General features: G+C 40.6%; 1 protein-coding gene across 4 annotated transcripts in view; it reads right to left on the reverse strand.

The window, feature by feature from the left end:
* COL12A1 (collagen type XII alpha 1 chain) overlaps positions 1–13,768 on the reverse strand; it is a 112,727-nt gene that overhangs the window by 50,651 nt on the left and 48,308 nt on the right. For 3 of the 4 annotated variants that reach the window (XM_032484479.1, XM_032484476.1, XM_032484480.1), the window contains 13 exons: positions 13,366–13,505; positions 12,681–12,810; positions 11,081–11,223; positions 10,176–10,305; positions 9,153–9,289; positions 8,057–8,186; positions 5,528–5,667; positions 4,692–4,824; positions 4,570–4,596; positions 4,081–4,223; positions 1,296–1,425; positions 576–715; positions 29–158 (listed from right to left, as the gene is read on the reverse strand). In XM_032484479.1, the coding sequence (XP_032340370.1) occupies positions 29–158; positions 576–715; positions 1,296–1,425; positions 4,081–4,223; positions 4,570–4,596; positions 4,692–4,824; positions 5,528–5,667; positions 8,057–8,186; positions 9,153–9,289; positions 10,176–10,305; positions 11,081–11,223; positions 12,681–12,810; positions 13,366–13,505 (1,653 nt within the window). The remainder of the gene's footprint in view (positions 1–28; positions 159–575; positions 716–1,295; positions 1,426–4,080; positions 4,224–4,569; positions 4,597–4,691; positions 4,825–5,527; positions 5,668–8,056; positions 8,187–9,152; positions 9,290–10,175; positions 10,306–11,080; positions 11,224–12,680; positions 12,811–13,365; positions 13,506–13,768) is intronic. The other variant, XM_032484477.1, reaches the window with a different exon arrangement.

Genomic DNA, 13,768 nt, shown 5'->3' on the forward strand with positions numbered 1-13,768 from the left:
AGCTAAATTTTTCTGCCTTCTCACTTACATGTCCTTCCGGTGTCTGATGTACGCCCTCCGTCGCCCTCAGGATAAACGGGAACCACTGTAACAGTGTACGGGGTATCCGGCTGCAGATTCCTAAGAATGGCATAATTGGTATTCCCAGGGATTGGCACCTAAAGATTTTAATAAAACGTAAAGTACTTGAGCTGAAAAACTTGTACAAGAAGTGATACTTTGAACAATAAAATACTCAAAGTATTAACTCAAGACAAAGTCAAGAAGCAGGTTCTGTAATATTGGGACTAAGGATGTGCCCCCATACAAACTGTTATAAGAGTTGATGAAGACTTCTTTGCACACATCCTAGGCTCCTTCTTGAAAAGTCCCTGGAATGATTTGATCCCCCAGCCCCAATCCCCCGAAAGCCCCCATCACCCAGGCTCTAAGGCACTAACCTACTACGCTCCGTCAAGTTCTACTAAAGGAACATGAACTCCTTCGGCGCTACGGTAAACTGGTCAACTCTTGATCTCCACTTTGCAATCTACAGTTGAAACTAATACACACTTTTCCCTACAGGAAATAATTACCAGTTCCTCTGGACCACCTGCTGTGGGTGCATAGAAGAGCTTGTACTGACGAGGATTTCCCTCCGCGTGGTCCCAGCGAACATTCAAAGTGCTGGTGGCGGGGTCATACACTCTGAGGTTCCTCACGGTCGTCAAAGGTTCTGAAAGGCACAGAAAGTACATCACATGTGACCCTAACAACCCAGCACATGTGAAGCCCAGGTTAACTGATGGGTCCCGGGAACCCTACAGCAGGACCCCTGTAGTGGGCACCCCGCAAATATCTGCAGAAGTAGTAAATAAAGGAAAAAATGTCTGTGATCATCTGGTACATGTCTCATCACTCCACAAGGTATTTTGGCCCCAGAGCATTGTTTGTTTGTTTGTGTTATCCTAGAAAGTAAGAAACACCTTTCTCCAAGACCAGAAATAGGTAACTCCAGCTAAGGATATTAAAAACAATTAATATCTTGCGGGAGGATATAACTCAGGGAAAGAGTGTGTGCTTAGTGTGCACGGTGCTAGGTTCAATCCCCAGTACCTCCATTAAAAAGTAAATAAATGAAATCTAATTACACCCCCTTCCCAAAAAAGAAAAAAACAAAACCAATGACGATCATTATTAACATGCATTTTAAAAGATTAGCAAAACTCTGTGTCACCCCAGTGTTTCCAGCAGAAGATGCGATTCCATCCCCATGATGGTTACTAAAAACGCCACAGGAGCCCAGGTTCACTTACTGGTCTTGCCTCTTCCCGTCATCCGACCTCCTTCCCCATCAGGATACAGGGAGGACACAGTGATGGTGTAAGGAGTGTCAGGCTTCAGCTTCTGCAGGACCACACTGTTCTGTCGTCCACCTATTGTGGTCTTGAGACAAACAGGGATAAGCATCAGCTTTGCTCTCTCCAGCTCACTCATCTGTTAGAAAAAGCTTTTTCTATGAGGGAGCTGTTTGCGACCTTTGCCAAGATCTGGAAACATGTCCCGCCGTGAAAGTTTAAAATATATCTTAGGGTATCACTTTAAATGTAAACTATACACCTTAAGTCATAAAAAGGATTTTAAGCCTTAAACCGGTGACCTTAAAAAGATATTTCAACTGGCTAGCGGCCAGCACTGCAAAATTTCAACCAAAACACGTTTCACAGATCTCTTCTCCAAAAGGCATTAATCCTAAGTGAGCTGCAAAGGAACTTGAAGATAGCAAAGAACTGCATAGTAATAGAAGCCATTCAGTTTTATTCTCACCTTTTTACAGATGGTTTTTATTTGCTTTAGAAGCACATTAAAATGATTCAGCAAAAGATCTAAAGCTTTTTGGTTTCCCCCCTCCAAAACTGCTCCTCCACCAGCATTAGCAGTACAGGCCACACTCAGGCAGGGCTTCCCAGTCACCTCCCTGATTCCAGCCTGCCGGTATGAAGTGATTTCAATATCCTCGATTACGGAGTTTGAAGGTGTTTTTTTAATTCACTGCTTAAGGCCGTCTAGCTATTCTGTTGAAAGAAACTCTGGACGCTTTGTTAACAGTCTACTGAATTCAGATGTTTATGCCATACTAATTAAAATCGCATGAAAATGGCAGGCTGCCCGCCGTGAGTGCACATGCGAATGGCTGGATGCGCTAGCACAGTCCAGATGTTTCCCACTGAGCACCGTCCACTCGAGCAGTCTGGGTTTCAGAGAAAACCTCAGTGAATCACCGGACTCATCCTCGAGATGAATGAACTGAACTACAGTGGCTAGTTTGGACAAATTTAGTAAATTTGGGAGTTTGAGATTTGCAAATGTTAAAAATAGTTAGAAAACAAACTTCTTCTGTATAGCACAGGGAACTGTATTCAATATCTTCTAATAACCTTTAATGAAAAAGAATATGAAAACGAATATATGTATGTATGTGCATGACTGGGACATTATGCTGCACATCAGAAATTGACACATTGTAACTGACTATACTTCAATTAAAAAAAAGAATACCACTTAAAAAAATTTAGTATCTGAGGTTATGAGAGCAAAGTATTAACATATTTGTCACTTAACAAATCTGCGGGCGTCCACTTAGTAGAACCAGCCTCACGAGGAAGCAGAAGGGTGTGTGCCTACATCTCTCATCCAACTCTCCAAAATCATTCAAGCACCAGTGAGTCATGAGTTTGATTATTTCTTGGACTAGCATTAAAATGCAAATATGCCAAAGAATAACAAATCCTAAGGGATTATCAACTAACACATTACATGGGATAAGTTTATAAGACGCCTTCTAATTATGACCAACAGCTGACAGACACTAAGCAACTCAGGGCAGCAGTTGGAGGGCCAGTACGATCAACAACAGAAATGCTAAGGACAAGCTTTGCCTAAATCTGGCCTGGCACAGACAAAAGCTCTGTTTCTGCCATTAAAATATCAATCCATCGAATGTGACTTCTTTTATATAAAAGCCAATTGATGACTGTTGGTATTTAGTTTATTATTGATAACCTGTAAGACAAATTCTCAATCCAAGTGTATCATACTACCTAAGTCTAGTTCTGTGGAAACTGCAACAGAGCAACTCACAAGTCACACTGGGGACAGAAGTGTCTCCGATTCAGCTAAACCCACTTACTGTGTAGGATGGAGACCTGTAACCACTGCCTGCATCCACCTCAGCTAGTACCTCAAACATGGTAAGCGGTATGGCCCATTTGCTGGAGCTCAGCAAGTCAGATGATTGAAAGTGAACAACACCTCTCCCTAAGCCTAATTGAGGAAATATGATAGCCCCCAAAATATCAACAAAATGCCAGCCCTCACCAAAAGTGGTATGTGGAATAAATCAGACAGCATCACTCTATCTGTGTAAAAAATCATGGTGCTTCCTGACCCCAGGGTAACATGTGCAGTTCTAGTCACATGTTTCATAAAAGCAAAGCTGGAGAAGGTTCAGAGACAGACAACTAAAGCAAGCAAGGTAAACTGGACAAGGGCTCTGTTAAATAGGGCAGGCTGGGAAGATAAAGATGATGAAGGCTGAGTTTACAGTCCTACTGTCAGGAACCTCCGTTTGGATAAACATAAAAGTGATCAACAGTATGAATTAGATGAGCAGGTACTCAGATCTGGAAACATCAGATCTAAGAGATACCTTGTGACATGCAAAAAACAGACAAATCAGAATAATGGAGGTTTAGCAAACTCCCAACACTTGATGAAGTTAGAAAGATATGGATGAAAATATAAAGAGACTCAAACATTTAGATATCCTCATGGATAATCCAGCCCTCATAGTTTTTAAGGAAAACATGAATACACTGAGGCACAGGCCTGATACTGTGAGGGTACCTGGAAAAGCAACTCTTGTCTCCCCTGAGGATGTCCAGTGGGTCTCCATCAGGGCTGGAGCCAAATAATTCCATCCAATACGGTAACCCTTGTGACTCTCAAGAAATTATGGCTAATTAAACATTGGGAGTGAGAGGACTTTGAGGAGGAAAAGGTAGAATTTACCCAAGTTACATTTTTCCCAGAGCAAATTACCGTTTGTTCATTGCCCTCTCCTGTTGCAGGCTGATAGGTGATTCTGTATTTCTGCACACGGCCACTAGCAGGATCCCACTTAACAGTCAAGCTATTAGACGTTGCATTGTACACCTGAAGGTTTCGTGGGCCACTTTTGGGAGCTGAAAAAAATGATTGAGAAACAGAGTAAACACACTGAGCCTCCTCTGAGGGAGCTGCCTGCCCCACCCCACCCCCGAATATGCATTGTGGCCAAGGAAATCAAGAGAGTTGCATATTTCCAGATTTAGAACTAAATTTAACCTCATGATAAATGGTGGTCATTGAATCTCAAAAGACTCCTTCCCAAATAGTAGAAAAGCAAAGTTTTTCAAGAAAAACCAATTTAAAAGAGGTCCCAATCAACACCTTACAATTTAAAAGCAGAAAGCCTGTTTGCCATGGATTTTATAACATTTTTCATTCATTCATTGGTCATTCATACAATCAGCAAATAAAAATGCGTACCTTGCGTTGTTAAGGGTATCAAACGCACTAAAAAAAAATTGGGGGAAATGTTACTAATTCAGCTATAGCTCTGTTTTGCCCATTTTAAAATAACAACATCCTACTGAAAGCTGTACACCTACATGTGCGCTCACTGCCAATCAGGTCATCGCTTTCTGATTCATCAGGATAAATGGCAGTAACAGAAACTTCATAGAGAGTGTTCGGATTCAGGTTTTCAAACACCAAAGTATTCTCATCTCCATTTAAGATGGTCTTAGGGAAAGATGAAAAAAACAAACACACAAGATTAAGTCACCATGTTTATCATACACTCAATGGCGGCTGGTTGACATCATTTAGCTAGATGTTCCTCCTGCACTGGTGCAAGCCATGAGCCAAAATGCCACCAGCAGGAAAGGATGCTTTTCAGGCAACAGAGGCAATACATATTTCAAATAAGTTTCCCTAAGAGAAAGAAAGAAAAGAAAAGAAAAGAAAAAAAGAAGAGAAGAAGAGAAGAAGAGAAGAGAAGAAGAGAAGAGAAAGAAAGAAAGAAAGAAAGAAAGAAAGAAAGAAGAAAGAAAGAAGAAAGAAGAAAGGGAGGGAGGAGGGAGGGAGGGAGGGAAGGAGGGAGAGAGGGAGGGAGGGAAGGAGGGAGAGAGGGAAGGAGAGAGAAAGAAAGAGAGAAAGAGAAAGAAAGAAAAGAAAAAAAGAAAGAGAGAAAGAAAGAAAGAAAGAAAGAAAGAAGAAGAAGAAAGAAAGAAAGAAAGAAAGAAGAAAGAAGAAAGAAAGAAAAAGAGAGAGGAGGGAGGGAACCCTCCCGCGAGCGAAAGCCCCTCCCTCAAAAAAAACTCCCGCTCTCCCGCACCATCGCCCTCCCTCCCCCCTCCCTCCTCCCTAAAGAGACAAAGAAACAGAGAGAGAAAGGAAGGAAGGAAGGAAGAAAACGGGAAGAGAAAGAAAGAGTTAACACTACCTCCATCTTATCTGAGCTTCCAGAAGGTGCCCAGGTGATTCTGTAGAGAGACACATCAGAAGCTCCGTGATCCCACGTCCCTCTGAAACTCTCCGGTGTCACGTCAGTAATCTGCAGGTTTGTTGGGGCCGGCACAGTGTCTGTCGTGAGAAAAGGCAGGATGACATTTTTGGAGGTGATCTACAAACTTCATATAATCAACCTCCTTGTTCTAGTTTAATGGACGTGGGGAAATTGGCTGATGACGCGGCCTAGAACCAAGTATTCTACCAATTCAGTTCATTTGAAAGTAAATATGAAACGGAGCTCTGAAAACGGCAAACATTTTGTGGATATAATAGGTTACTAGTTATATTCCACTAAAATGGTGATTTTTTTTTAAAGTTAGCATTTAGTTAACACTATTCTAACTCAGTGGTTTTTAATCGCTTTGCACCTCACACTTTTGGGGAATCTAAGAAAAACCATGGACTTCATCACATGACAATACACATCAAGTGCAAACTTTAGTCCACAATATAGAGAGTGCATGGACCTTTGTGGTCCATAAAATGTTCTGATCTAAGTAATTCACACATAAAGTCTTCCTATAGATCACTCACCTTAAACACAACATGCAGCTGCCTGTACTGACTCTATCCAGAGACAGGAATAGCCCCGCAGTGCTGATGACAGCTGAAATCCCAATTAACAGCCCTGCTACTGACCAGTCGTCTAGTTAGTTTGCAGCTCAAGCAATCTGGAATGTCTGCCACCAGTTCGGAGGTTTCATTGTCAATTATTTATCTCCTGGTAACCAAAGCCAAATACACAAAACCCAGAACCATCAAAAATTTTGTTTCTAATAATTACAATGAAAAGGCTCATTGAGACCAAGAGACTGGTACCACTTTCACAAGCACAACTGCAAAGCAAACCACCCATTTAGAATGCACTTTGGACGTATCTAAAGGTTCTCAGGAAATTCTAAGGATTACAAATATACGTTGAGAGTGTCCATTTGGTATATGAAATGACCTGCTTCAACTTGTCTTTCTTCTCGACTTTTTCTTCTCTTGACCACTCCTGCTATGTTTATGAAAAACCTGTCATCTACTCATACGGACATACTTCCACCTCTAGCTTCTACCCTTCCAGGTAAGAACTGGTGCCAAGAAGGCAACTGAAATTTCTAAGAGATATGACATGGGCAGAAAAGAGCAGAAGTGGGTACTGTCTGATGCTCAGGACCAGGCTGTGACGCCTGACAAGATATCTTCATCATGTAGAGACAGCAGGGCACCGAAGGAGAAGCGTCTAAGCATTGCACAGGAGCTGCTGGATAGGAAGTATAAATTCTAGACTACAGCACTGATCCCACCTCTGGCTTCCTGGGTGAGGCTGGGCAAGTCATTTAAATTCTCTAGACCTGTGCTGTCCACCATGGTAGACATTGAGTACTGGAAATGTGGCATCTGAACTTAGATGTGCTGTAAGTGTAAATTAATACACACTGGATTGCAAAAAAAAATTATTACCAAAAAGATGTGAAATATCTCATTAATGATTACAATGCTGATAAATACTGAAATGATAATATTCTGGATATGTAGGGTAAATTATAACACATTATTAAAATTCATTTCATTTTTCTCTTTACTTTTTCTAATGTGGCTACTAGAAAATTTTAAGTTACCTCTGCAGCCCCCATAATATTTCTTGGGAACCTAGCTGGTACCAGACCTCAATTTCTTAACCACTATTGAATTAGGAAATTATATGCTGAGCACTGAGCCAGAAACTGGAGACAAATTGAGCAAAATAAACATGTCTCTGCCTTCATTAGGAGGGAAAAGTCAAATAGATAGAATAAGACCAGCAGGTAATGATAATTGGGTTAAATACTATGCAAGCATCATGAGCAGGAGAGAAAGGGACATTCCTTGAAGGGGGCCCAGAATGGAGCAGGGAAGCTGGGGCCCAAGCAGGTGCCCAGCATCTCCCTAACCCTTCCACTGCAGAAGTCTGCCCTCCCCCTGAGCACCACACACCCCACCTTCCTTTCAGGATCTCATGTATTGTTACCTTTCATCTCTGCAACAAAATCACGGACTACTGAGGGCAAAGACGCTTAGATTTTTGTTAGCCCTGATAGCACTTTACGTATAAGAGGATCTCAAAAAATCTGATAACTAGTGCGTGGTTTCCAGAGACGATGTCCAACACACATCAAGAATACACTTTCTCCCCACCCCCCTGCACACACACACACACACACACACACACGCACACGCACATATACACACAGCACTCAAATATCTGGAAGATGAATGAGTGACGGTGGCAGGTAGAATAATAAAGAAATTATCATAAAAGGAACAGACATAAAGATAGAAGATGGGAAGAAAATAAGTGAAAAACAGTCTAGGAACCAAACATTATTAAATCTGGGCAAAAATAACATGAAGAAATGAAGTAACCAAGGCGGTTCAGTGACACGCGCACACAGTGTCATTTCCCAGTGATCAATAAAGTGTAAGTTCAACTCACGGGTAGTTTCCTGAGCAGTCACTGGGGGAGACTCCCCCTCGTCATACACTGCAGAAACGCTGACTGTGTACACGGTCTGTGACAAGAGGTCTTTAAGAGGCATGCTGGCCGTTGACCTGTCCACCTCTACCTATAAGAGAGCCAAAAAATGTATGGGCTAGAGCCGTGTCTAGCACTACTATCTGGTAAATGATGACTGCCTAGGCATTCAAACAACCTAATCACTCCCCCTGTCTCCCTTTACATCACTGCCTTACTTCTCTCAGAGCAAGTCTCCTGTGCATTAGCTTGTTTATTACACACAAGAACCTTGTGAGACCCAATGGTCAATGGTTATTGTACCACTTTTGAAACTGAAACCCGGAATGAAATGAACATGTTCACGTGTATAAATGAGCTTTTGGACAATCCAAGGGAGCAGTACGGGGTCCATAACTGGGTGATTACAGAAACTATCTCTAGCTTCCAAAAATGCCTCTGAGATCCTCACATGAATGTCCCCTCCGGCAAACATGAATTTTAAATCCATTCGCTGCTGAAGCCCCTTGATTTGCTCCCACTTGGAAGCAGGTTGTCATGGAAACAGCTCTCCACCCCCAACATCATCTCAAAAATGGTCAGTGCCAAAGGGACACTCCCGTAACGTTCTATTCATACTTCCCCTTCGTCCTACTCAACTGTCCTGTCATCCTTATACCTGACAAACTACCCCACCTCTTTCCTGCGTCTCCTTGTTAGCTCTCATTTTTAGAAACATTACTATGACAATTTTCAGTCATTCATAGAAGGCAGAGCACCAAAATAGGCATCTGGATGAGAGGGAAACACCATCTTGATTCTACAACTCTTCATCTACTAAGCGATGATGTTTTTGAGATTAGTATTACACAACAAAACATTTCTAAACAAAATGTGAGACAGTCCAATATATTATCAATATTCAAATAGTGCTTTATTAATATATAACAAGTTTTCAACACTAGATCAATCAAGTGACAAGTATGCAAAATATGCTATCATCCATGCTTGTTTAGATTCTTTTGTTGACCCTACTAGGAAAACAAACATTTCTAAACCAATTTTAATCTCAACCTACCTCTTTGACATCCTCTTCTGGTGTTTTGTAGCGAACAATATATTTACGCACTCTTCCAGGGGCGGGATCCCATAAGACATTCATTGTGCTGTGAGTCACGTCTCGGAGTTTCAGGTCTCGAGGACTGGGCAAAGGCACTAGAGATGCACGAGAAATTAGGTCCAGATGAAGTTCTCAACCACAAAGCTCTAAAGCATCCACACAAGCTTTCAAGAAGTTGTTTGGAGAAAACTTAAAGATGTGCAGCAAAGTAACTAACACACTGGTTATGATGATGCAAGTGCCACGATTCTACCAGGTACAGCTGAATTCTTCTTAAGAAGGCTTTTCAAAAATAGAATAAATTTAAATTTTTATTACAACTCTAACTTCTCATTTCTATGTTAACTTTCTCCCACTCTATTGAAATAGGTTCTTATTTGTTGCTCAGCTGTAATAAAGCATAGTTCACCATAAACGTATAGCTCATGTTTCTTTACCAGATAGTTAAATCAGTTAAGAGAGAAATCAACATCAGAGATAGACTCCCTTAAGAACGTGATAGAAAAACAAATGGTTATAAGAGTGAAGAATGAAGATGAGCTGAAATTCAGCACAGAAGGCTAAATGGTTAGAAGAAAATCCCAATGAGAAATTTTCACTAAGTCAAACAAAGAATGAGGAGGAAGATAACTAATGAAGAGTTTTTCTTTTTTGCATGGAAATTATTTTATTTTCAATTTTTAAGCAAATTTATTGTGGTATAATTTCACCTCACCAAAAGCAATTGTAAGACACCACTAATTGCATACATCTCAAAATCAGGCATGTTTAATATGGAAACATAAATGCAAATCCTAGAATCAAAGTTAAGATGCTGCCACAAGTCTAGAAATAATCTTGATTCTCAAATCTGATTGCCATAATAACCCTATAATTTATGCATAAAATATCAAATTATTGTTAGCATGATCGGGTGAAAGAAAAAGCCTAATGATTATGTTCAGAGCAATAAGGGAAGAAGGAAAACTAGTGATGTCTTACAGGTGACCTCCTTTGCCGTGACAGGTTCGCTGGTGAGGTCATACAAGACGGCCCGGACCGTGACTGCATACTCGGTGTTGGGAAAGAGCTCACTCAGCTGCACATCGTTCACTGTCGGCCCCACACGCATCTGCAGATGGACATGACGAAGGGAAATAACATATTCAAATTAAATGTTTCCACTAACTGGGGACAGCCAGCTACACTGATTTGTAACTGCTAAATTTTATTTTCTTTTCCATTATAGTTTATTACAAGATATTGAATATAGTTCCCTGTGTGTACAGTAGGTCCTGTTGTTTATCTCTTTTATATATAGTAGTGTGTGTCTGCTAATCCCAAACTCCTCATTTATCCCTCCTCAACTTTCCCCTTTGGTAACCATAAATTTGTTTTCTATGTCTGTGAGTCTGTTTCTATTTTGTAAGTAAGTTTATTTGTATCATTTTTTAGATTACTCTTGTAAGTGATATCATAGGATATTTATCTTTCTCTGTCTGATGTACTTCACTTAATATGATGATCTCTAGGTCCATCCATGTTGCTGCAAATGGCGTTAATTCTTTTTTATAGCTGAGTAATATTCCATTGTGTGTGTATATGTGTGTATACACACATATAAATACATAAATATAATATATACATACACACATATTCTGTTACCAGTCCATAAACATGCATATAACTGCTGGATTTTAACACTTTTATTTTTCATTTCTCTGAACTGCTTTCCCTTTTTAATGCTAATGTTTGCTGATGTGTGACAAGCCACAAATCTAACCTTCTGTTTTTCTATTTTGCATGTAAAGTTATAAATGAGTTCATAAATAACTGCCATTTCATGGGGACTCTTAAGCAGTGCAGTTTCAGACAGACCCAACAATAAAGAAACAAGTATCTCTCACCTCTTTGGGTTTGGTCAGCTCTGTGGCGTTGAGGGGTTCATATAACAAGGTGTAGCCAGTAGCCCCTCCTACTGGCTGCCATTGGACATGCATGGTGGTAGAGCCAACGTCATAAAGGTTGAGGCTGACTATAGGGACTTGCACTGTTGGAATATAAAAGCAGACATCAGTCTAATTCCCCTTACTCTGCTAATAATCATTGTTTCCCACTTAATTATTGATATTTGTATTGCTAAATAGAGAAGAGGTTGCTGTGAGAAATCGGTGGGAGTTAATATAATCCTTTTCTTTCCCCCAAAAAACCCAATCTCATTGTTTATCTCCAGCTCATACTCAGGACTCCATGTTATAACTATTTCATAGAGAGAAGAAGTTTAAATTTAAAACAGCATTCCAATGAGTCCATGTGGCAGCGAAAACAGAGACCAACCTCCTGAGATCTCAATCTCTTTTTCTGGAATGTCTTTCAGTTGATGATTTTAGATTTTCAATCATAGAATTTCATACATAAAAAACCAACACAGTATTTCATTTCATCTTTCTTTTAAAAAAAAAATTTAAATGAGAGCACCATATACTAATAAGGTAAACTCAGGGGATGATGGGCTTTTTGAAGATCAGCCCATGAGGCAGAATAAAAAGTTTAGAGTCTCCTCTCCATGTAACACCCACACAGCTTTCTATTTTTTGTCCAAAGATTAAGTTTAAAGTTGTAAGGAATTATCTGATTAATCCTGCCCATCATGAAATACATTATTTCCCACCTCTGATGGTCTAATATGAAAGGAAATAAGAGAAGATATAAGGGCCTAAGACTGGGAAGTCAGCAGAGTCAGTTCTTGCCTTGGAGAGAGTTACGCCCACTCCTTCCTCTTACAAGTGGCCTCCCTCCTTCCCGGAGACCAGACAAGAAGATAGGAGAAGGAAAGGGTATTTTCATGTGGCCTCAGAAACCCTACAGGGAAGCAGAGTGAGGAACACCTTGCCCAAAAGCTCTACTCAAAGCCAAAGCCATTGGAACTTTTCTAGCAAAGGCCAGAGTCCAAAAGCCAGGGTTAAAAAGAGGAGATCTCACTGCCAGCATGAAGATCTGGCCACATGCAGCACTGAACCCGGTCACTCCCGCACAGCTGCTCTTCCAGACAGTCCTAGACCCACTCCCCACATGGTCTCCTCCCTTAAGAAGTGGAGAGCTCCTTGTAGAAAGATCATGGCAAGAGTAAAAGCCATATAGTTTTAGGGGTCTGAGCAAATGAGATTTGGGATGTTGAAAGCTCTGATTTCATTAATAAACTGTAAGTAATTCTAAAAACATTAAGGAAAAAGTGGGTAACAGAGAAAGGTACTTTTCCCTGTGAGATATCTGTGGCTGTGACTACCCATTCCACCACTGGGGACCCGTGATGGCAGGACCAGCCAGTAAAAGCAGAAAACCACATGGTATTTACTGAGCACAAACAGCACACTCAGTAAATGTGCGTTGAATGGATACTGAATAAAGGAATGTTTACGAAGCCTGGCAAAAATCTCACGTGGGCTGTCACCTCTTTATCTTAAAAAATAAAACAAAGAGAAGATATTTATTAAAAATCAGACTTACAGGTTTTTTCTGTGCCCTTTAGAGGCTCACTGTATTCATCTTCCACCACTGAATACACGTTAACGACATACTCTGTGTCGGGCTTCAGATCTTTCAAGACTGTGCTGCTTTCTAATCGGCTCACATAAAACTAGGGGGAAAAGTTAAAAAATAAAAACAACTTATGTTATCATCACTTCCCTCTTTTCTACTATAATTGCATTGCAGTACTTAACTGCAATGAGCTTAGAAATTAGATTTTAATAAGGACCTTGTCTTTTGTTCTTGGAAACCACCAGATTACAGTGAGCTCTTGGACAATTCACACAATTTATTCTCCCAGCTGTTGCTTCCTTATTTGTAAAATGCATGGGTAAAACTAGATCATCTTCAATGTTCCCTTCCTCCTCTATGATTCTTGTATAAATTCATGAATAAATTAAACATCCTCTAACAAAATTTTAATTAAAAATCATATTGCTACTCTGCAATTCCTAGAAACCGTAAGAATTTAAGCCAAGCTCTTTCCCTCTAATTAAGCCCAAATAGAAGTGCCTGCCTAGCAAGAAATGGAAAGCACTATAGACTCAGTTCGGCCCCCTCTCCATCCCACTTACTCCTCACCCAGCACTGTTCTCAGAGTCCTAAGGAGGAGCACCCACTCTCTGGATCAGGGAGGAGGGGTCTGTAGGTGGGGACTACTCACTTCTTGCCTCTTCCCTCCAGAAACTGGGTAGTATTCCACCTTGTACCTATCCACGCTGTCAGAAGGAGGGGTCCAGCTCACTCTCAAAGAACGATGGGTTCGCTCAGAGAGGACTAGGTTAGAAGGTGCTTCCAAGTCACCTACTCGTGGAAATAAAGTACATACGCTTTTTTCATTGTTAAGCAAGGTGATGACATTTAAATTAGGTTGAAATAGTGGGGAGGGTATAGCTCAGTGGTAGAGCATATGCTTAGCATGCATGAGGTAGCTGGGTTCCAGCCCCAGTACCTCCACTAAAATAAATTCAAAAACAAACCTAATTACCGCCCCCCCCAAAAAAACAAAATAAAATAAATTTTAAGTCATGTTTAAAAAAATAAAAATAAAAAAATAAATTAGGTTG

Source organism: Camelus ferus, chromosome 8 (genome assembly GCF_009834535.1).
Source record: "Camelus ferus isolate YT-003-E chromosome 8, BCGSAC_Cfer_1.0, whole genome shotgun sequence".
In the NCBI taxonomy this organism is placed as follows: Eukaryota; Metazoa; Chordata; class Mammalia; order Artiodactyla; family Camelidae; genus Camelus; species Camelus ferus.